Here is a 22,267-nt window from a genome sequence, read left to right on the forward strand (position 1 = left end):
AGATGTCCACATTTGTTAATGGATACACAAGCAAAACCTGTCGTTATGAGCAGCCTTTTTCAAAATTGTGTGAATGAGACTTTCTAGTTGGTGACTGGGTGAAGGTCGTTAGTGTGAGATGTGCCCACCAGAAACCAGGGACTCAATCCTAATCCTTTCACACTGAAGTTTTTTATTGAACAATTCTTTATATTAAGTTTGTTAGGAGTTTAAAAACCGTTGTATAAACTTGTTAAAGTGATTAACTTTCTATTGTAAGCATGCCATGGTTATAATTGTAGATAATCTAATTTTTTTTTCTTTTTTACATTTGGAGGGTGCTTTTTGAATTTCATAGAGATTTAACCATAAAGGAAGGAGCTCTGGTGATGCAGTGGTTGAGCTCTTGGCTGCTAACTGGAAGGTCAGTGGTTCAAACCTACCAGCCACTCCACAGGAGAAAGGTGTTTAACAATCTGCTTCTGTAAAGATTTACAACCTTGGAAACCCTTGGGATCGTTCTCCTGTATCCTGCAGGGTCGCTATGAGTCAGAACCACCTGGACAGCAATGGGTAACCATAAAGGATGAAGTTGATGATTTGAACTACATAAAAATTAAGAACTTCTCTTCATCAGAAGAGAGTAGATAAGAAAGCCATGAAGAGGGAGGAGCTACCTGCAATATATGTATCCAACAGATAGTTATACTCATACCCAGAATTTAGAAAGAACTGCAAAATTAGTAAAAGCCAGATGACTTATTCTCTCTTCCCCTCTCAAAGGCATAATAATGGAGTAGGCAGTTCACAAGAGACTCAGTTGGCTTATAATAAATCTTTTAAAGGTTCTCAGAATCATTTCTTATAAGGGAAAGGTAAATTAAAACCACATTGAGATACCATTATATTCCCACCAGGATGATTGAAATGGAAAAGCCTGTAATCCCAAGTAGAGAACAACTGGAACTCACATACACTGCTGGTGGAAATATAAATTGGCACAACCTTTGACCTAGCAGTTCCACTCCTAGCTATATAGACCTCACAGAAATGCACACATATGTGCCCTAAAATATATGTGCATGCATAGTCATAGTGGCATTTTTGTACTTGTGCTAAAATATAAGTAACCCAAATGACCTTGAATAGTAAATGGAGAAATATATAGTGGCCTGGTAGCTCAGTGGTTAAAGTGCTCAGCTGCTAACCAAAAAGTCAGTGGTTCAAACCCACCAGCTACTCCATAAGAGAAAGATGTGGCAGTCTGCTTCTGTAATGATTACAGCCTTGGAAACTCTACAGGGCAGTTCTACTCAGTCCTACAGGGTCAGCATGAGTCGAATTGTCTTGGGAGCAGTGGGTTTGGTTTTTGGTTATGTTCATGTAAAGGTACTCTTGCCTCCTCTGACAGCATAGACGATGTTCACAAACCAGTGTTGAGTGAAGGAAGGTAGATACAAGAGTGAATACTGTATGACTTCGTTTATATAGAGTTCAAAAGACAAAACTAATGTTTTAGCACTAGAAATCATCGTGGTGGTACCTTTGAAGGGTGTTACTGGGATGGGGACCCTGAGTAGGTTCTGAGTATTGGTAATGTTCTTTTTTGACTTAGATGGTAGTTATACAGGTGGGTTTGACTTATGAAAATTCTTAAAGATGTATACTTAGAATTTGCATTCTTCTCTGTGTGTATGTATGTATGTTGTTGTTGTTAGGTGCTGCTGAGTATGTTCCATCTCATAGTGACCCTATGTACAACAGAATGAAACACTGACAGGTCCTGCGCCATTCTCATGAGCATTGTTAAGTTTGAGCCCATTGTTGCAGGCAGCCAGTGTGTCGATCTATCTCTTTGAGGGTCTTCCTTTTTTGCACTGGCCCTCTACTTGCTTTGTAAATTCCAAATACAACTAGAAAATCATGATGGGATTTTCTGGCATGGTACCTGTTCTGGCTTTGATACTTAACCTATGTATATATCTAGAACACTTTATTATTATTTTATTATTGTACTTTAGATGAAGGTTTATAGAACTAACTTCTCATTAAACAATTAGTGTATGTATTGTTCTGTGAAGTTGGTTACCAACTCCATGTCATGTCAACACTCTCCCCTTCTTGATCTTGGGCTCTCTGTTACCAGCTTTCTGTCCTCTCCTGGCTTCTAGTCCTTGCCCCTGGGCTGGTACACTCCTCTATCTTGTTTTGTTTTATGGGCCTGTCTGAACTTTGGCTGAAGGGTAAACCTCAGGAGTGACTTCATTATAGAGCTTAAAGGGTGTTCAGGGGCCATACTCTCAGTATCTGTCAGACCAGTAAGTCTGGTCTTTTTGTTTTTGTGAGTTAGAATTTTGTTCTACATTTTTCTCCAGCTCTATCCAACTGAGTCTCTTCTTTTTTGAACTGCCTATTCCGTTATTGTACCTTTAAGAGAGGAAGAGAGAGTAAGGTATCTGGCTTTTACTAATTTTGCAGTTCTTTGTATATCCTGGGTATGGTTGGATGTATATATATATTGCAGATAGCTCCTCCCTCTTCATGGCTTTCTTTTCCACTCTGTTTGATGAAGAGAAGTTCTTGATTATAATGTAGTTCAATTTATCAGTTTCCTCCTTTATAGTTACCCATAGCTGTCTAGTCGATTTTGACTCATAGCGACCCTCTATTGTGATTGCTGTCAGCGCAGTCGGTGGTGTTAGCGGGGCACCATCTAGTTGTGCTGGACCCAGTCTGGTGGAGGCTGTAGTACTTGTCTGTTGGTCAAATTTGGACAATTATTATTATTATTAAGTATCAGTAGAGACTTCAGATGTATTTCATTCTTTTTTTTTCCTTTTTGAAGAGTACAGCTTATTAGCGTTAAGTACGTTCTTAATGTACCATCACCACTTTCTAGTTCCTGGGCTTTTTTTTTTTTAAATAATATTTTATTGTGTTTAAAGTGAAAGTTTACACAGCAAATTAAGTTCCCATTTAACAGTCTCTACACAAATTATTCAGTGTATTGGTTACATTTTTTTACAGTGTCATTATTCTTAATCATTCCATTCTGACTGTACTGTTTTCAGTACTCTAGTTTCCCTGTGCCCTTACCATCTCATCTTTGCTTTAGAGTAATTTTCGACCATCCAGAATCACTTTAAAAGGCCTTAGGAGTAAATCACTGGCCTGCACTTTCTTTTTTTTTTTTTTTAAATTGTGATATAAATATACATAACAAGACATGTGCCTGGGCTACTCTTACAAGGTGATTATGCTGAAGAACTATTTTAAGATGTTGACTTTATTGATTTAATTATCTTGTGCGTTTCCCGTAGTGTAAGCAGGGGTATAATAAATCGATAAGCTAATAAATTTGGTTTTCTTATTTGTAAAACATTAAAAAATTTGGAGTGCATGTCACGTTAGAGTAGCTAATTGTCGTGATTTGGTAATTGTCAAAGACGTTTGATGCTATAAATATTTCTAAGTATTTTTCTTTAAGCTTTTCTTATTTTTCCAGATAACCTATTTATTGAGGTTAAAATACCAATGAAATTGTGTCAGTTAAAATTGTTATAATGTAAACTTTTTATTTGGGAATAGTTTTAAATTTACAAAAAAGTTGCAAACATGTTTACATATACTTTAACTTGCCGTAGATGGTAGTTACTTATTGTTGTTGTTAGGTGCTGCTGGGTCGGTTCCAACTCATAGAGACCCTGTTGGACAGAGTAGAAATGCCCTATAGGGTTTCCAAGGAGCGGCTGGTGGATTTGAACTGCCGACCTTTTGGTTAGCAGCTGAACTTTTAACTGCCACGGCACCAGGGCTTCAATTACTTAATTAGTATTTACATGAAAAGTTTAGTATTTGTAATAAAAATGTCCTTGTCTCTGCTTTTGATTACATAGAATAATTTTTATTGCTTTAAATTATATATGTTTAAGAGAATGTATGTTGTCAAAGTTGTCTTTTTCCTTAAATGTCACTTTCCTGTGCTATGACATGATCATCTCCTGCACAGAAACCAGTGAGACAAATGTGTAGAAATGGGATTGATGTTCTATGTTTATGAGCATGATTAAACTTCTGAATCAGGACCGCAGTGATCATTTAATCAGAACTAGAAATCTGCCTGCTGAGATGTTCACAGTTTCATATTTTTATAAAGGAAAATTGAAATTGCATATGCCAAGTTGGTATTCTTCCTCTTCCTTTTCTGTTGCACTTACATGTTAACATTGGAAAGCAGTTTTAAGGAAAAATACCCCATGTTACTGATTTTAAGGTGCCTTTGTAAGACCCACCATTATTTTATAGGTCGGTAAGAAACACAAATGACACCTTCTAAACTGTGACACAGTGCTAAAATAAAATGCATTCTGATTTCAGCGATGTTAAAGTAAGGAAAAATGTGAATTTCAGATTATGCTGTGTACTCAGCACTCTAACACACTATTTTTATTTGGGATATAACTTAGGACCCCTAGCAATTTATAGAGGTCAATATAGGAATCGTTAATATTAACTGTGTTTGCTTTTTTGCTAAAATACTGTTGGAGACATATTTCTAACTAGTGTCTCTTATTATAAGAAGATTTCATTGAAGTATCATTTCCATAGACAAATTTGAATGCTCTGTGGGCGCAGACAATAAAAAGCCAAGCTCTACTTGTGTCTATAACTTGGGTCCCTCTCTCTCATGTCCTCTCCAAGAGCCATCTTGTGGTGACCCTTCTCATTTGCATTTTCAGTTTATCTCTCTCCAAGTTATTCACCTTTCCTTCTAGTTTACAGCCTAAAAAGACTTTTCTCAACTCTTGATTTTTCACCTTACAACTATCACCTTTCTTTCCTCCCCCAAATTACCACATCCTTTCTTCCTTCCCAGCATTGCCTGAGTCACTCGCAAATAATTCCTCATTGAGTTATGTATTATTCCTCTGCCTAAATTTTATGTCCCTACCATTTTGCTGATACTGCTCTCTCTCTCTCTCTCGGATCCCTGGTTGCTTTCTAATTGCCTAAAACTGGTGACCTCTTTTTAGTTCATTTGTTAAAGCTCACCTTTACTCCTCTCTAGCATTTGGCTCTTCCCAGCACTCTCTGTGCGCTCTGCTTACCCCCATGGCTACAGTTTTTCTCAGTGCCCATTTCGTAATCCCTTTGTGCATAGGGTCTCTATGAGTTGGAACTGACTCGATGGCACCTCACAACAACAACATTTTATAATCGCAGGATGGCTAGATTTTCTTTTTTCTTCTGCTCTGTTATTAAAGGAATATTGAAACAGGAACAGATATGCTCTTTGAATGTCACTCCAGTATAGTAATTATTTCTACTTTTTGAGTATGTCTTTCCTTGACCTGAGCACATGCAAACGCATTTGTTTCTTTTTTAAACTAGTTGTGATATTGGTAGGTATTATTTTCTATTTTGACACGATATCAGTTGTTTTGCCGCATTTCTGTATGGTATTCATTATGATCACGTTAAATGATTATAAATTACGGGCTATAGAATTGATGCACCATAATTTTCTTTGTAAAATTTCTGTTGTTAAACAGGCGACTTATTTCCAGTTTCTTTGTTTTTTTTAAATTACAGAGCTTATTTTTATTCATATAACATTTTGATTCTGTTATATTTATGTGGGGTCTATTTTTTAGGAGTGCCATAGGTTACATGGCCAAAGGTTATAAGCATTTTGTTAAACATTTAACTACTTTTAAACTTAGCTAACCATTGCCTATTTTTAAAGGTGCTGTCCCAGTTTACAGAGCCCAGTTTACAGAGCCCACAAGCAGTTTTCATTCAAGCTTACCAGTATCAAATGCACAAAAAATTGTTTTGCTGATTTAATAGTTATGTAACAATGGCTACTTTATTTTTGCTTCCTGTTAATTTCTTGATTGTTAATGAAAGTGAACTTTCTCACATATGTTTAATACTGAATTTATATTTTCTTATGAATTCTATCCATTATCTAATAATCTCATACAAAAGCCATAACAGAGAAACCTATTCTAGATTGTAGAATTTCTAAATTATTTTCCTTTTAAAGCAAGTGTGCTTTTCCGCAGTCTAATGGCCTTTTCCAGTGGGATGGTTTCACTTCCTTTATATTTTCTTTCAGATGGCTTTTTTCCCCTTTCATCATCACATAGAAATTCAGAGAAAAACCTGGTAGCTTTCCCCCCTTTTTAACTGTCCACTTTTGTTATCTTGAAAATACAAGTTATTCTCTTATGTACAACAACTTGAGGAAAATTTTGTTATTGAATTGTGCCTGATAGTTTTTTTTCTGCCATTGCTTTTCCTTTGAAAATGCTTTCAACATGAAAGATAAAACTTCAGTAACTCAGATGTCTATTAATAGTTGTGGTTAAGGAGAAGTGGCTTTTAAGAATTTAATAAAACATTTGTGTTGATGGTAATTAAGAGACACACCTTAACCGATGGATGTGTAGTACAGTTTCATGGGTAGTTTTGAATTGAAATTTTTGTGTTGTAGTTAAATTAGTTACTTTAGAATGGACTCTGATCTCTTTCTACAGCGATCTGGTCCTACAACTGAATGCATGCTTGCTGTAATCTGTGCATCTTCAATTTAACTCCTTTTGAACCTTTCCTTGAATTTACCTTTCACTTACTACCGCTCATTTCACGCATTTCTTTTACGGACTTAAGAATCGTGGGTATTCTTTGAAGTTCGATGCATAGTTGCCGTCTCTCTTTGTACACTCTTCTTCGTGAGCTCAGCCTTCTTCCATTTTAACCTACACCATACCCTCCTCAAAGGATATCTTTAGCTCTGGTTTCTTTTACCAGCTGGAGACCTGTATTTTCAGCTCCTTTCCTGACTCTGTGGTCCTACAGCAGGTTCCAAACTGATGTGCCTTCTGGGGACAGGCAGACTGTAAATGAATAAAAGTGGGCCTTGATGTAAGAAAAAAATTTTTCTATTGTAAAAAAAAAACGAGATAAGTGGGATGATAAATGGCAGCTGACAGGCTTGGGGTCAGGAAGTTAGGGGACAATAGGGGACAGTGCTGAGTGGCAGAATGCAGGCCCTCTTGCAGGCTGTTTGGCTTCATCCACTGTTGCCATTTGGGAATATGGGTCTAGAGTTATCAGATCTCCCTGTCTTTCAAGAGAAGCTCTAATTCTAGATTCACATGGTAAATATGGTGATTTTAAAGATCGGGTTGTCCCGGGTAGAATGGGAGAAAAATAAGAAGCAAAATTCAAATTCTTATTTAAAAAAATAAAAATAAAAGCCAGAAAAATTGGAACAGTATAGAACAGAGGACTTCCTGAGACTATCACCCTGAAATACTCTTTAAACCTAGAATTGAGCTTATCCACTGAGGTCACCTTTTAGTGAAATAGCAGAGCCGCACACAAAATAAATGATATTACCCCTAAGATCAGTGCTGTGCTTGAAAACCTTCAGTATGAGACCAAAAGGTCAACAGTTACTCAAAAGCAAAGGCAAGAAGATAAGGGGGGATGGAAACTGGAGTCCTAGAAATGAAACAAATGATGCAATTAAAGAGAATGTTGACACACTGTGAAAAATGTAACTAATGTCACTGAACAATTTGTGTGGAAATTGTCAACTGGGCACCTAACTTGATGTGTAAACTTAAACCAAAAATTCAACAAAATATTATTTTTAAAAAATTAAAGACTGGGTTGAATTTTTATAAAGCATTGTGTGTGATTAAAAATATTCCCATGGCTCTTTGTGGAGTAATAATATCTGTCACTGAATGTTGTAACCTCTTCCTATAAAGGCGCGCCTCAGATTATATATGTTGTTGTCATTCACTACCTGCTGCTCTGTCTGTCCCTTTTGTTTCTCTGCTCATATAAAGTTAGAACAATGCATCTAGTTATTTGAGCTAGAAATTGCCAAATCATTGACACCTCATTATTTTTTTTTTAGTTGTCCTAAGTGAAAGTTTGCAATTCAAGTCAGTTTCTCATACAAAAACTTATACATACATTGTTGTATGACCCTAGTTACCCTCCCTATAATGTGACAACACACTCCTTTTCTCCACCCTGTATTTCCTGTATCTATTCAACCAGCTCCTGTCCCCCTCTGCCTTCTCATCTCGCCTCTAGGTGGGAGCTGCCCATATAGTCTCATGTGTCTACTTGAGCTAAGCAGCACATTCCTCACCAGTATCATTTCACGTCTTATAGTCCGGTCCGATCTTTGTTTGGAGTGTTGGCTTCCGGAATGGTTTTAGTTTTCGGCTAACAGAGAGTCTGGAAGCCATGACCTCTGGGGTCCCTGCAGTCTCGATCAGACCATTAGGTCTGGTCTTTTTACTAGAGTTTGAACACCTCATTATTTCTTTATTTTGGAGAGGAATCTCGGTCAAGGGAAAGGCTTCTTATGAATGAAGGGACATTTTAGCATGTTTGTAGGGAAAAAGAAGCCAAAGAAAGAATGGATAATGAACAAAGCATGTGTCCACTGGGAATGGGATCTGGAGTATACAAACCCAGTCACATCTCCATGATCTGACCCGGGCTCACCATTCATATTTTTACTTCCCATTGATCATATGTTTTAATCATAAAGAATTATTTTCATTTTTTTATGGTTGTAATGCTCTTTTGAATTTCTTAAGGGAAAACCATTATGCTTTAAAAACCGTGTTCCTTAGTTTTCCGTATTAATTCTTTTTCCTTGGGTATTCTTGAATTTGATGCTTTTTTTCCCCATGCTACTGATTTTCCCTGGATGCGTACTGATATTAGGTGGTACAAACAATTAAACACTCAACTACTAGCTGAAAGGTTGATGGTTCAAATCCATCCAGAGGCGCCTCAGAAGACAGGCCTGATGATCGCTTCTGAAAGGTCATGGCCTTGAAAGCCCTATGGAACAGTTCTGCTCTGTACACATGGGGTCCCCATGAGCTGGGGTCCCCATGAGTCGGAATCGACACAGTGACAATTAACAGCATACTCGTTTGTAGCAGATGATAGAACTAAAAGATTGAGTTCTGCATTGTTGTTGAAACTCCGTGTACATAGTGGTGCTTGTGGGCTCTAATTGCAGGAAGCATGGCAGGTGGGCAAGCCATGTCGGTAGGGTGGATTTTCCCAGAAGGTGTTGGGGTTACTTGTCTTCTGAGTGCAGGTGCACAGAATTTAACTCCTAAGTTATGGAGCACTGTCCCATTTCTCAGTCCCGAGGTCCACTGTGGGAGTTTCTCTTGGCTTTAATCTGGGAGCTCATGCCATGTCTAGCCTCTCAAAGTGAAAGTGAGGGACTGATGTAGATGTCATGTTCTTTAATTAACTGACTCACCATCTAATATCTGCCGCTTCTCCCAGAATCCCTGACGCTGATGTTTAGTTTTTCCTGGGTTTTGCTAGGAAGATTATTTGGAAGTCCATTCTTTTATCTCCCTCCACGGGTCTCATTCCCCTGGTTTGCTGGTGTCATCTGTGTTGGAATTTCTTGTACTTCTGTGAAATCATTTGTATTTTTTTTTATTTCTTACTAAATTTTATTGAAATAGGAGGGGAGAGAGAGAGAGAGAAAAAAAAAGGTAAGTTTATGGTGGTGGTAGCAATTTTTGAACCAGAAATCTTTTCCCTTTATCTAGTTTTGCATTTCTGTTTCTGGTTTTTGCTCACACAGTTTCACCCTCTCTGGATGTTCAGATCTCAATTATTAATATGCCATTTGCTTTAGATATATCTTTGATATTGCTCATGAGGCTTCTTGGCTTGAGATATTTTTGCCCTGTTTTTCTGCCTGGAAAATATTGTTAGGGAAGTGTATAGCTCAGTGGCTCAAATCAAGGCCTAGGTTCAAATTTGGGACCCAATATCATTTAGTACGGGAGTCCTGCTAACTGGAAGGTTGGCAGTTCAAACCTACCAACCGCTCTGCGGGAGAAAGATGTGACAGTCTGCTTTCATAAAGATTTTCAGCCTTGGAAACCCCTTTGAGTGGTTCGACTCTGTGCTGTGGGGTCATTGTGACTTAGAATTGACTTGTGGCAATGGGTTTCGTTCTTTTGGTTTATCATTTAGTAGCTGTGCCACATTGTATAGACTATGTTTTTATCTACCCCCATTTCTCCTGAGATTTATAGATAATAATTGTATTTGTCATTTAATGTTACTGTGAATGATCAAATGGGACGTAGTAAGTCCTGAAACACTATTAGCTTAAAAAGGTTGGATGAATAAGTACTAACTTTGATAGTTAGGCTCAGGTATGGCATTCTCTGTTTGGCGTTGCCTGATTTTCCTCTCGCCCTCCTCCCCTTTCCTAGACCTCAAGTCAGAACTATTGCTCCCTTGTTCTCCCCAACATTTTTTCCATGTGTACTTCACACAGTTAACTTTTATTTTAGTTGGGTACTCTCTCACTCACTAGATACGGTCTTTTGGAAGGCCAGTAATACCTTCGTTTCCCCCGGGTGCTTTGCATACAGTACCTTCCACCTACTTTCAGAGACTTCTAAAAAACTAGTTGCTGTGGAGCTAAATCCAACTCATGGCAACCCCATTGTGTCAGAGTAGAGCTGTACTTGGTAGAGTTTTCAATGGCTGATCTTTTGAAAGTACTAAGTTTTCAGGCCTTTCTTCTGAGGCAGCTTTGGGTGGACTCGAACCTCCAACCTTTCGATTATTAGCCATGTTCTTAACCATTTGCACCACCCAGGGACTCCTCAGAGACTTCTAGTTGAATTAAAGTGTCTCTTTTCTTGTATGACTTTAAAAACCTTTATAACTCATAGTTAGTTTCTCATTTTGCCTCTTGCAGGCTTAACCAGTTTAGAAAGACACTATATGATTTGTTATGTATTCTATCAGTAGGTTTTAGGCCTTAGATGCTGATGTCATCACACTGTCCATGCTTCAAATTCTAAAAACCAGTTCATAGTGACAGTGGAGCATGTATGGTGATGGTGAGGTCTGTGCATGTTTATCCAAGTTGTCTGAGAAGGCTGTCCTTTCCCATTTTGAGTAGTTAATGTGACAGTTATGATTTGAGCCTGTTTTCTTCATGCATATTTTTAGTGAAAAGACTGTATATTGGCTAAACTTCAAACATTTTATGAAGAACCTGGTTATTTAGAATTCAGGCCAAATGCACAGTTGTTACTTAGAGAGGAAAGCAAACATTGCCTTCTGATGTATTCAGTGTGCTGCGAAGGAAAGAATGGAGGCTTCGTGTAGCAAAATTGTGGCTTAATAAATAGACTGATAGTACACACCCTTGGGAATGAAAATTAATGAAAATTGTGGCTTAATAAATAGACTGATAGTACACACCCTTGGGAATGAAAATTAATGAAAATTGTGGCTTAATAAATAGACTGATAGTACACACCCTTGGGAATGAAAATTAATGAAAATTGTGGCTTAATAAATAGACTGATAGTACACACCCTTGGGAATGAAAATTAATGAAAATTGTGGCTTAATAAATAGACTGATAGTACACACCCTTGGGAATGAAAATTAATGGCTTGCCGAAACCTATCCCTAGTGTATTCTGTAGCAGTTCATTTCTTCTGTTAACCTGTATAGTTGCTTCTCACATAAGTAAAGATTGTCACCTCTACTTAAAATGAAAGATCTCTTCTATGGGCTAATTGCTGTTAGAAAGCAAAAATGAATTAGAGCTGAATCAGCCAGAACTGTCACTTGATGTCTCTATGTAACTTTCCATCTGTTTTAAAGATTTTTGAATATACTCCCAACCATTTAAATTGATTCATAGTAGTCTAAATTCTAAGAACTACTATATGACTTTTAAAACTAAGAAAAATGGATTGCATCTTTGATGCCACATTTAATATGCAGCTTCTAATTTTTTTAATTGTTAAAATTTGTTTACATTAGTATAAAAATCTTACTTGCTTTGAGGAACTCCTGAGCACACCTCGAGCTACCCTCAGTCGTGGCAGTTTAGCAGGCGGTGTCACTAGTGCTGACCCCACCAGGAGCATTCGTGGGTGTGGCTTTGCTCTTTCTGCTCTTACGGGTGTTTTTGTTTTTTAATCCATGTTGTACTGATTCGGAAAAAAAAAAAAAAAAAAATTTTTTTTTTGATGGAAAGTTATACTCTGTGTGTATGTATATGTATTGAAATGAATCTATAATCCAATTTGTATGCACCTAAGAAAAGCAATCTCACCCGTCCCCATAAAAGACTAACAAAATAATAGACTTTTTTTGGGTCTTTTTCAAAGTATTTTTTTCTTTTGAAAAACCACAGAGTGGATGATGTCTTCTCAAGGATTTTAATTGAACTTTTTGAATTCAAGTATTCCCTTTTATTTAAATAACAAAGAAGATGTACAGTATTTGCCATGGCTCAATATTGTGTTAAAAGCTATAGGGAATTATGTTACTGTCTTTTGGAGGACTTAATTGTATATGCCCTGGAAACATCCTCAATAAAAAAAAATAATAATTTTTTTTTTTTTGTATTGAGGACCTAGTGCAAAATTGTGGAAAGCCCTTAATAGCTATTATGTAGTATTGACCCAGCCTTCCTGAGCTTGTAATTTCATTAAACAGTTTTTTTTTTAGTTTAAAGCTTATTTCTTTCTGAAAAAAAGTATTCAGTATTCCCTTTGAATTTTTCTATAATTACCGCAAACATCTATAGCTCACTGATTGTGCTGCTTTATTTTACTGTGTGGAGTTACCACATTTTCTCTAAGGCCGTTGGAATTTGGGTTGATCACAATTTTTATGAACAGTTCTGCTGTGAACATTTTTGTATATATCTCTGAGTGACATGTCTCCTGGTTGAACTTAAACTCAGGAGTGCAATTGCTGGGTGGTAGGCTATGCCCAGGTTTGACTCTTCTACCAATGTATACTTCCACCAGAAAGTCTGAACATTTTCATTGCTTCACATTCTTGCCGCACACTGGACATTGCCTGACTTAAATTTAGTCAGGCTGGTAGGTATGTAAAGGTAGTCTTTGCATTCCTTCGTTCCTAAAGAAATTGTGCATCATTTCATGTATTTATGTCTCTTTTGTACTTTTATAAATTTTATCTGCTTTTCTCTTGGATTAATCATCTGTCTTACAGATTTATAGGAGTTATACACTCTAGATACTTATATTTTGTTGGTTATATTTTTTTTCTCAATTTTTGGCTTATTTCCTGTATGGTATCTTAATGAACAGAAGTTCTACATGTAATGTAGAATGAAGTTACTTTTTTTTAATGGTTTTCCTTTTTTATCTTATTAACTGATTCTTGGACCATAAAAATAAACATTTTAATTGACTACTGAAAATTTTTTAATCTTGCCTTTTACGTACAAGTCTTTATTTAAACTGAAGTTGATTGTTACATATATAGAGTAGAATAGGGATTCATTTTAATTTCCTCCCCACCGCCCCCGCATGGATAGACATATGTGCAAGTACCGTTATTAACTCGCCCAACCTTTCTACATTAAGATACATTTTCTGCTTTGCTGTAATTGATGATTGTTAAGGCAAGTTCCCTCACTGCCATTTTTTTTAAATAGAATATCTTGACCCTTCCTGGACTTCTGAGTTTTCATGTAAAGTTTATACAATCAGCTTGTCGAGTTCCTTGAAAATTCTGTGGATGTAGCATGTGTGTGTATAAGCACAGTTATATGTATATTCTCAGCCATCTTTGAACATTGCCTCTTTTCCAGTCTCTCCATTATCTTCTTCTAGTATTCATCCGGATGTTAGACCTATTCACGCTGTTGTCCATATCATTTAATCTCTGTTTCATAGTTGCATCTCTTTGTCTATTTGGGAAGCATTCTAAATTTTTTTTTTAGATCTATCTTTAGTTCACTAATCTCTTTATTTTTGTCCAGTGTGTAACTTATCCAGCTAATGAAAAAATTTTTAAAGTTTTCATAGTTTTAATTTTTAAATTTCTATCCGGTTCTTTTTTTTTTTTTTTTAATAGTTTATTTACAATCTCCAATTTGTTCACATTTTCAAGCTTTTCATTTACCCATAAAAAAAAAAAAAACCAAACCTGTTGCCATCAAGTCGATTCTGACTCATGGAACCTTGTATATATAAATCATTTTTAGATATCAAACTTTGTTTTAATATTTGGCATAGACAGAAAAGGCCTGAAGCCAAAATTGGGATTAATAAGATTATGATTCACAGTCTCATTTATTCCTTTCTTTGTTTTGCTTTTCATTTTGAAGTAATTTCAGAAAGAAAAGTTGAAAAATGTATTAAATACCTTTGTATACCTTTCACCCACCTTCCCTGGTTAATATCTTACATTCCTATCAGTGCCATCGATTAGATTCCAACTCATAGCGACCCTATAGGACAGAGTAGAACTGCCTCATAGAGTTTCCGAGGAGCACCTGGCGGATTAGAACTGCGGACCCTTTGGTTAGTAGCCGTAGCACTTATCCCCTACCAGGGTTTCCATATCTTACATACGCATAGTAAAATGATCAAAGTCAGGAAAGTAATACTGATACAGTGTTATTAACTAGTCTGCAGGCACTATTCATATTTTTTCAAATATCTTTTTTCTAGACCAGGATCTAATCGAAATTCAAATATTGTATTTAGTTGTTTTTTTCTCTTTTGCTTCTTTTAATCTGTGGTATTTGCCAAATGGTTATTTTTTTAATTTCCACATTCCTTCTATATTTGTTATTTGAAATTCTCCTATAAGGAAGATCTTTGCCTTCTCTCCCATTTACTTGTATATTCAGATGTTTATTATGTCAGTATGAACTCATGGGTATTTGTTTAATTCTATGGGTTTATAATCAATATAATTTTTTATTTTATCGTTCAAATTGTCCCACATTGGCCCCTTTTGGTTGACTCTCATCTTTTTTTAAGTTTTGTTGTTGTTGAGAATATATACAGCAAAAAATACACCAATTCAATAGTGTCTACATTACCATTTAGTGCCATTGATCACATTCTTCCAGTTGTGCATCAATTCTTACCCTTTTTAATGGGTAGGAAGTTTCTTCCCCATCAACATAAATTCACTGCCTCCGAAGGTTTTAATCTAACCTTTTGAGTTGCTCTTGGCAATTTAATCCTGTTTAGATAGTTCTTAAAAGAGCTTTATGCACAAGGCAGACAGTTTTTACCAGTTAAGCTAAACTATTATTTGGTTTTGAGAGGACTTCAGGGGATATTTTTGGTTTGAGGTTTAACGATTATCTCAGGGCAGTAGTTCCATAGGTTCATCCAACCTTCATGGCTCCAGGAAGCTGGAGTCCATAAGAATTTGAAATTCTGTACTGTATTTTCCCCCTTTTGATTAGGATTCTTCTATAGAAACTTTGATCAAAATGTTCAGTAATGGTAGTGAGCACCATCAAGTTCTGCTCTTAAGCAAAGGAGGCAGTTGTTCATGGAGGCAGTTAGCCACACATTTCATATCCTCCTTCTGTTCCTGACATTCCTTCTTCCTCTGTTGCTCTAGGCAAATAGAGACCAATTTTTGTGTCTTAGATGGCCACTTGCAAGCCATTAAGACCCCAGGCACTATGTAGTGGACTGGGAGATAGAACAGAGGAACTAAACATGTTATTAGTCCAATTATGCTATTCATAAGGTTTCCACTGGCCAATTTTTTTCAGAAGTAGATCACCAGGTTCTTCTTCCCAGTCTGCCTTAGTTTGGAAGCTCCACTGAAACCTGTATACCCTGGGTGATCCTGCTGGCATTTGAAATACCAGTGGTATAGCTTCCAGCGTCACAGCAACATGCAAGCCACTACAGTATGACAAACGAGTTATGGAGAAGCTTGATGTCAGTCAGAACAAGGCCAGGGTCCAAACACAGAGCAGACCATCAATTACATAGACCAACATCTATGCAAGTTCAAGTTAAAGCTGAAGAAAACAAGTCCATGAGAGTCATAATACAACCTTGAGTATAGAGACCATCTCAAGAATAGATAATGACACATTGAACACTATGACCAAAGACCAGCCGAGTTTGTGGGATGACATCAAGGACATCGTACACGAAGAAAGCAAAAACCTATCACCAAACGAAACCTGCTCTCGTCGAGTCGATTCCGACTCATAGTGACCCTGTAGCAAAAAGGTCATTAAAATGACAGGAAAGAAAGACAAGACCAAAATGGATGTCAGAAGAGACTCTGAAAGTTACTCTTGAATGTGGAGTAGCTAACAAGCAGAAGAAATGATGAAGAGCTGAACAAAAGATCTCAAAGGATGGCTCCAGAAGACAGTTTTGTGATGAAACGTACAAAGACTTGGAGTTAGAAAATAGAAAGGGAAGAACATGCTTGGTATTTCTCAAACTGAACGAACTGAAGGAATAATTCAGACCTCTAGTTGCAATTTTGAAGAATTCTATCGGCAAAATACTGAATGATGCAGGAAACATCAAAAGAAGATGGAAGGAATACACAGAGTCACTGGGAGTGTTTCGTTCTCTCATACATAGGGTCGCTATGGGTTGTAACCAACTCGGTGGCATCTAACAACAACAGCCTCTACAACCTTATGAGCCATTTCCTTGTTATTAATCTCTCCGTATATTTATATGCTTTACTGGTTTTGCTTCTGTAGAGAACCCAGCCTAAGGGCAAATAATCCGAGAAGCTGGACTATATATGAAGAAGAACTGGACACCAGGATTGAAGAAGACCTGTTAACAACCTGCAATGTGCAGATTACACAACCTTGCTTGCTGAAAGTGAAGAAGACTTGAAGCACTTACTGATGAAGATCAAAGACTAAACCTTCAGTATGGATTACACCTCAACATTTTGCTCACGGTATAAGCCCATACTAATAAAACATGAATCCTTAAAATGTGATGTCCATGATTTTGTTGTCCCTGACATCATCACTGCCTCTAACTGGATGTAACTTGATGGCTTCCTGAGGCCCCTGAGAAGTTACGGTATCTAATTACATTTTAGACATCCCATAGATTGAGAAGATGAAATCGAAGAATAGAAACGGAAAAGCATGTAGGTTTAAAAAGCTACAACTACATAGTCTGTCAGGTTTGCTTTATCACTTGGGGAGCTAAAATTTCCTGCCCACTTTATCTGTTAGATTGGAAGAAATCTTTGTACTATAAAATAGATCCCTTCAGCAGTCTTTTAAGAGCCCTAAAACTGAAAAAACAAACCAAACCCATTGCCTTCGAGTGGGTTGCAACTCATAGCGATCCTGTTGGACAGAGTAGAACTGTCCCATAGGGTTTCCAAGGAGCACCTGGTGAATTCGAACTGCCAATCTTTTGGTTAGCAGCCGTAGCTCTTAACCATTATGCCAGCAAGGTTTCCTTAAGAGCCCTAGTACGCATTAAAAATGTTATTATTTTTGTCCAAAAGGCAGGTTCAGTGACCTTCTAAGCATTTTACTGTTCTGCATAGATTATCCAGCAGATTATGTTAAAATGTAGAGGTTTATTTCCTCTTCATGCAGCCATCTGTTACTTTCTTCTGTCTCTGTGTTGCATTCACCTCTTGTCACTATGTATGTTTTGTGTAATCATAACCCTTTCTCCAAATTTGTACTTGTTGGGGACATTTATTTGCAATGCAGAGATCCCGCTGTAAGTAAGGGGAGCTTTAGGACCACACTCTGTGGGCACAGGACGTGCCACTGCATCAGAGTGTTAGATGCCCAGGGGGCGTGAGCTGTTAGAAACCATCCATTCAGTAATGTGACCTATTGTCTTTACTTATAAAAATTATTAAAGCATTTTACTTTTTTTAATTCAAGTGTAGCATATATAAAAACAAGTGCATTCATCATCTAACTGAACAACTTGATGGATTTTTCCCAAATTGAACACACCCATGAAACCACTACTCAGATCAAGGAATCGAAAATTATCCACCCCTCAACATTCCTCCGTCTCTACCCACCCTCCACTACACACAAAACTAAGGGCTATTCTGACTTAGTAGTTCTTCCAATTTTTGAACTTTGTGAAATGGAATCATATAGTGTACCCTCGTATGTGTTTGCCTTCCTTGTCTCAGCATTACGTTTTTGAGATCCACCCACGCTGCTGCCTTTGTTACGGTTCATTTATATTCATTGCTCTATAGCAGATAAACTGCAACCTATGGCCTGGTTGTCTGTTTTTGTAAAAAAAAAAAAAAAAAAAAATTTTTTTTTTTTTTTATGGCCTGGTTGTCTGTTTTTGTAAGTAAAGTTTAATTGGAACACAGCCAAACCCATCATTTACATATTGCCTGTGGCTGGTTTGGCACTCCAAAAGCAGAGACCACGTGGCCCACAAAACCTAAAATATTTATTATCTGGTTCTTTACAGAAAAAGTTTACTGACTCTGCTGTGTAGTGTTCTGTCATATGAATATTCCACAGTCTGTTTGCTGCCAGAGCAAACAAGCATTTTTCCAGTTTACACTCTGTAATGGATTAAATTATGTCTCCCCAAAAATGTGTATATTAACTTGGTTAGGCCATGATTCCCAGTATTCTATGGTTGTCTTCCATTTTATAATTGTAATTTTATGTTAAAGAGGATTAGGGTGGGGTTGTAACACCATTGCAAGGTCACATCCCTGATCCAATGTAAAGGGAGTTTCCCTGGGGTGTGGCCTACACCACCTTTTATCTCTCAAGAGATGAAAGGGAAGCAAGTAGTGTGGGGACTTCATATCACCAAGAAAGCAGCGCTGGGAGCAAAGTGAGTCCTTGGGACCTGGGGTTCCTGTGCTGAGATACTTCCAGACCAAGGGAAGACTGATGACAAGGACCTTCCTCCAGAGCTGACAGGGAAAGCCTTCCCCTGGAGCTGATGCCCAGAATTTGGACTTGTAGCCTTCTAGACAGTGAGAGAATAAATTTCTCTTTGTTAAAGCCACCCACTTGTGGTATTTCTGTTATAGCAGCAGTAGGTTACTAAGACACACTTTCACCAGCAGTGTATGGGAGTTGAATTACTCCACATCCTTGCTAAAACTTGGTATTTTCAAACTTTTTAATTTTAGCCATTTTGATCAGTGTATAATTTTATCTCATTGTCGTTTTAATTTGTATTTCCGTGTTGATAAATGATGTTGGCACCTTTTCATATATTTATTGGCTATTTTGGTATCCTGGGTTTGGTGGCCTTTTTTTGTTTTTAATTGTTTTGTAGGAGTTCTTTACACAGGCATCCCTGGATTATAAAAGTGCTCCATTCCCAACTCTGTGTTTAGGTAGAATTTGTACGTAAGTCAGAATAGTTAGTATGGTTCGTATCTAATGTCAGTTAGTCAAATGTTTTTCTTAGTATATAGTGTAATTTTCTATGCATAAAAACATAAACACTTCCAGATACATAAAAACATCTTTAACATAATAACACAGTAATAATAAAAATGTTTTGATGTGGCTCGCAAAGCAGTGCCCTTTTGTTATTACGAACCATCGCATGTACCTCCAACTTCTAACAGAATAGCCTTTATGGCAGTTGGTTTGTAAGTTGAATATTCGTGACCCAGATTGTATGTAAGTCAGACGTTAGAAACCTGGGAATGCTGTAATTCTGAATGAGTCTTTTGGTGGATATATGTATTGCAAATATCTTCTTTAATTCTGTGAGTTGTCCTTTTATTCTATTAATGATTCTAAATAATTCTATTTATTCTATTAATGAGCCATAAACAATACAAAAACTTGTCTGAATCTCACAGCAAGGAAAGTGAAGTTAGACATGGTATTGTAGATATTTGGATTGCAGCAACCCGTAGTGATCCTTGCAATGGCTCCCCATCCCAGGAAATACCACTGTTTTCATGTGGAGTTGGATTTTTATGTTTTTCAGCCCCTCTTAATTAAGAATGTGATTTGCTGTATTGTCTTTTGTCCTGGGGTTTGGATAAGGACACAGTTCTTATCTTTCATTTACAAATATTAAAAGTAACATCAAGAACTTAGAGTCTCCAGTTCTATGGGTGTGTTGGTTTAGCGTTCCATGGTATGCTGAATATTCAAAGATTTTACTAAGTAAAATGCATTGTCAAATATTTGAATCAGATGTCTTCATATTTCCTACTGAAAACTGTATACTCAGGTCCCTGAGTTTAGAAATTAGAGCTAAATACCTAGATTTAAGTGGCATCAAATTGAATAATAGGTGTATGTTTTTGAGGTTTGTTTAATAATTCTGTATTTTTCTTCCTTTTGTGGTTCAGTTTAAGAGACAGCAGTCCAGGGCAGTATTGCTTGGTTTAAAACATATTTTTTTGTTTGTTTTGTTTTTTGGTGGTCAGATCTACAATAGATGCAAATGCTCTTAACTTGAAAATAGAGCTGTGTGCCACATAGTGTTTGTCTGGGTAACATCCAACTGCATGTAGGTCTGTGGTCCCGTAAGGTTTTTTTTTTCTTCAATATACAAGGAAAACAGCTCTCCCTTTGTTTATTGTTTCCCCCTAATGGTTTTAAACCATGAGTCCTGGTGGCACAGTGGTTAAAACACTCGGCTGTTAACCAAAAATTCAGTGGTTTGGCGGCTAGAACCCACCAGCGATTCTGCAGGAGAAAGATGTGGCAGTCCGCTTCTGTAAAGATTTACAGCCTTGGAGACCCTCTGGGGTAGTTCTACTCTGTCATATTGGGTTGCTATGAGTCAGAATCAACTGGAGTGGGTTTGGAGTTTTTTGAATGGCTTTAAAGACCCCAGACCTCCAGAGGGAATGATCAGCAAGGCTCCAGGGCACATCCCAATCTTCCCAGTGCCTCCTACTGGCGTTATTTACCTGTCCAGCAACCATGCAACTGTTCACTCCCAGTGCAGGGCAGCGCCTGCCAAGGCACCTCCACTCTTGCCATGGGTGCTGGTGGTGCCAGCGCAGGCTCCTGGCTCCTGGTGGTGGTGGCTGCATATGATCAGGTAGCTGTTACACCAAAAAGGCAAGGGGTAACCAGGGCCGCCACTGGCAGCCTTGCTCCCAGCACCTGCATATTCGACCCCTGTGGGCACCTCTTGCCACCCCTGTTCTTCCCCCACCCCACCCAGATGTGCACAAAATCCCCATCAGGCTGCTGGCGCAGTGCCCTCCTGGGGGCTGTCCAGCAGACAGGCAGCAGAGGGGGCTTTGGGGTCGAGGCTGTTCCTGCTTCTCAGGTGGGTGGGACAGCCATCGGAGCTGCGGACTGCTTGTGTATCATACGGTGTTCGCACAATGCCCAAATCACGTAACGTCCTATTTCACAGAAAGTATTGTTCAGCCGTTTACTTTAAAAAATCTGGTTTGCCTCTTTAAAAAAAAAAAAGACAAACTTTTGTCAAAGCTATGTAACCATTTAGTGAAATATCTTTAACTGATTTTTTTTCTTTTTCCCAGGTTATGCATTGCTAAAATGGGTGCTGTTGTCTAAATTTCTGTGGCCATGGCACCAAAATATAGTAAGTACTGTACAATACTTCTGTGACCCACCTGCTTTATAAAGTGTTGACTTTCTGCCTTTCGGTTTCTGACAGGAGCAGTTGAGATAGAGAAGCAAAGTTTTTCAAACTTAACTTTTTTCAAAGGGAGCAATTCATTTGGTTATCTGTCTTTTCAACATATACTTTATATACGAATATATCATGATAGTTATTTGTTTCATTTTCTGATAAATGCAGCATTACTCAGGCTATCCCCTGCAAAGAGAAGTCCTAGTGGTGCAGTGGATAAGTGCTTGGCCGCTAACTGAAAGGCCTGTGTTTCGAACTCACCAGCCGCTCCACAGGAGAAAGATGTGGCAGTCTGCTTCCGTAAAGATTACAGCCTTGAAATCCCTTGGGGGCTGCCTACTCTGTCCTATAGGGTTAGAATGAATTGGAATTGATTTGACAGCAGTGGGTTAGTTTGGTCTTTATTCCCTGCAAATACTAACAGAGTGGACATTGGATTCATATCATGTATTCCATCCAGCCTCATTGTGGCAGTTACGGGGTTGAAGAACCCATACCAGCTAGGGTGGGCCCTAACTGGGGGCAGTCCCATCCCTGTTAGCGTTGGGTGTCGCCTGGATTGAGGGATGGTTTCAGGCGTGGTCCTGTAATTCCAATCCAGCCAGTGACACTCCAGAGTAGGCTTGCCTGGAGCTTCTGGCAGAAGTCCTTTCTTACTTAAAAGAGGGTTACGTGAAGACAGCGCTTCTCTTCTTTTGAACGATGTTACATGCTGGCGGGAGGTCTGGTGTGGCTGCAGCCTTCTGGCTATTGACCTGAGCAAGAAGCCACACAGGGCAGAGGGTAGCATCCAGAATCACATGGAACCCAGCCCTGAAGCCTGCCCCTTCTCTGGA

The 22,267-nt window shown here is 38.0% G+C and overlaps 1 protein-coding gene across 35 annotated transcripts in view; it reads left to right on the top strand.

Annotated features, from left to right (window-relative positions):
* SIPA1L1 (signal induced proliferation associated 1 like 1) overlaps window positions 1-22,267 on the top strand; it is a 410,589-nt gene that overhangs the window by 185,726 nt on the left and 202,596 nt on the right. For 31 of the 35 annotated variants that reach the window (XM_064292696.1, XM_064292698.1, XM_064292664.1 and 28 more), the window contains one exon: window positions 21,319-21,380. The exons of 3 other annotated variants lie outside the window; for them this stretch is intronic. In XM_064292696.1, the coding sequence (XP_064148766.1) occupies window positions 21,365-21,380 (16 nt within the window). In that variant the 5' untranslated portion in view covers window positions 21,319-21,364. Of the gene's footprint in view, window positions 1-16,564; window positions 16,774-21,318; window positions 21,381-22,267 lie in introns of all 35 variants that reach the window. One more of the 35 variants, XM_064292697.1, reaches the window with a different exon arrangement.

Source organism: Loxodonta africana, chromosome 10, assembly GCF_030014295.1.
Source record: "Loxodonta africana isolate mLoxAfr1 chromosome 10, mLoxAfr1.hap2, whole genome shotgun sequence".
NCBI classification, from domain to species: domain Eukaryota; kingdom Metazoa; phylum Chordata; class Mammalia; order Proboscidea; family Elephantidae; genus Loxodonta; species Loxodonta africana.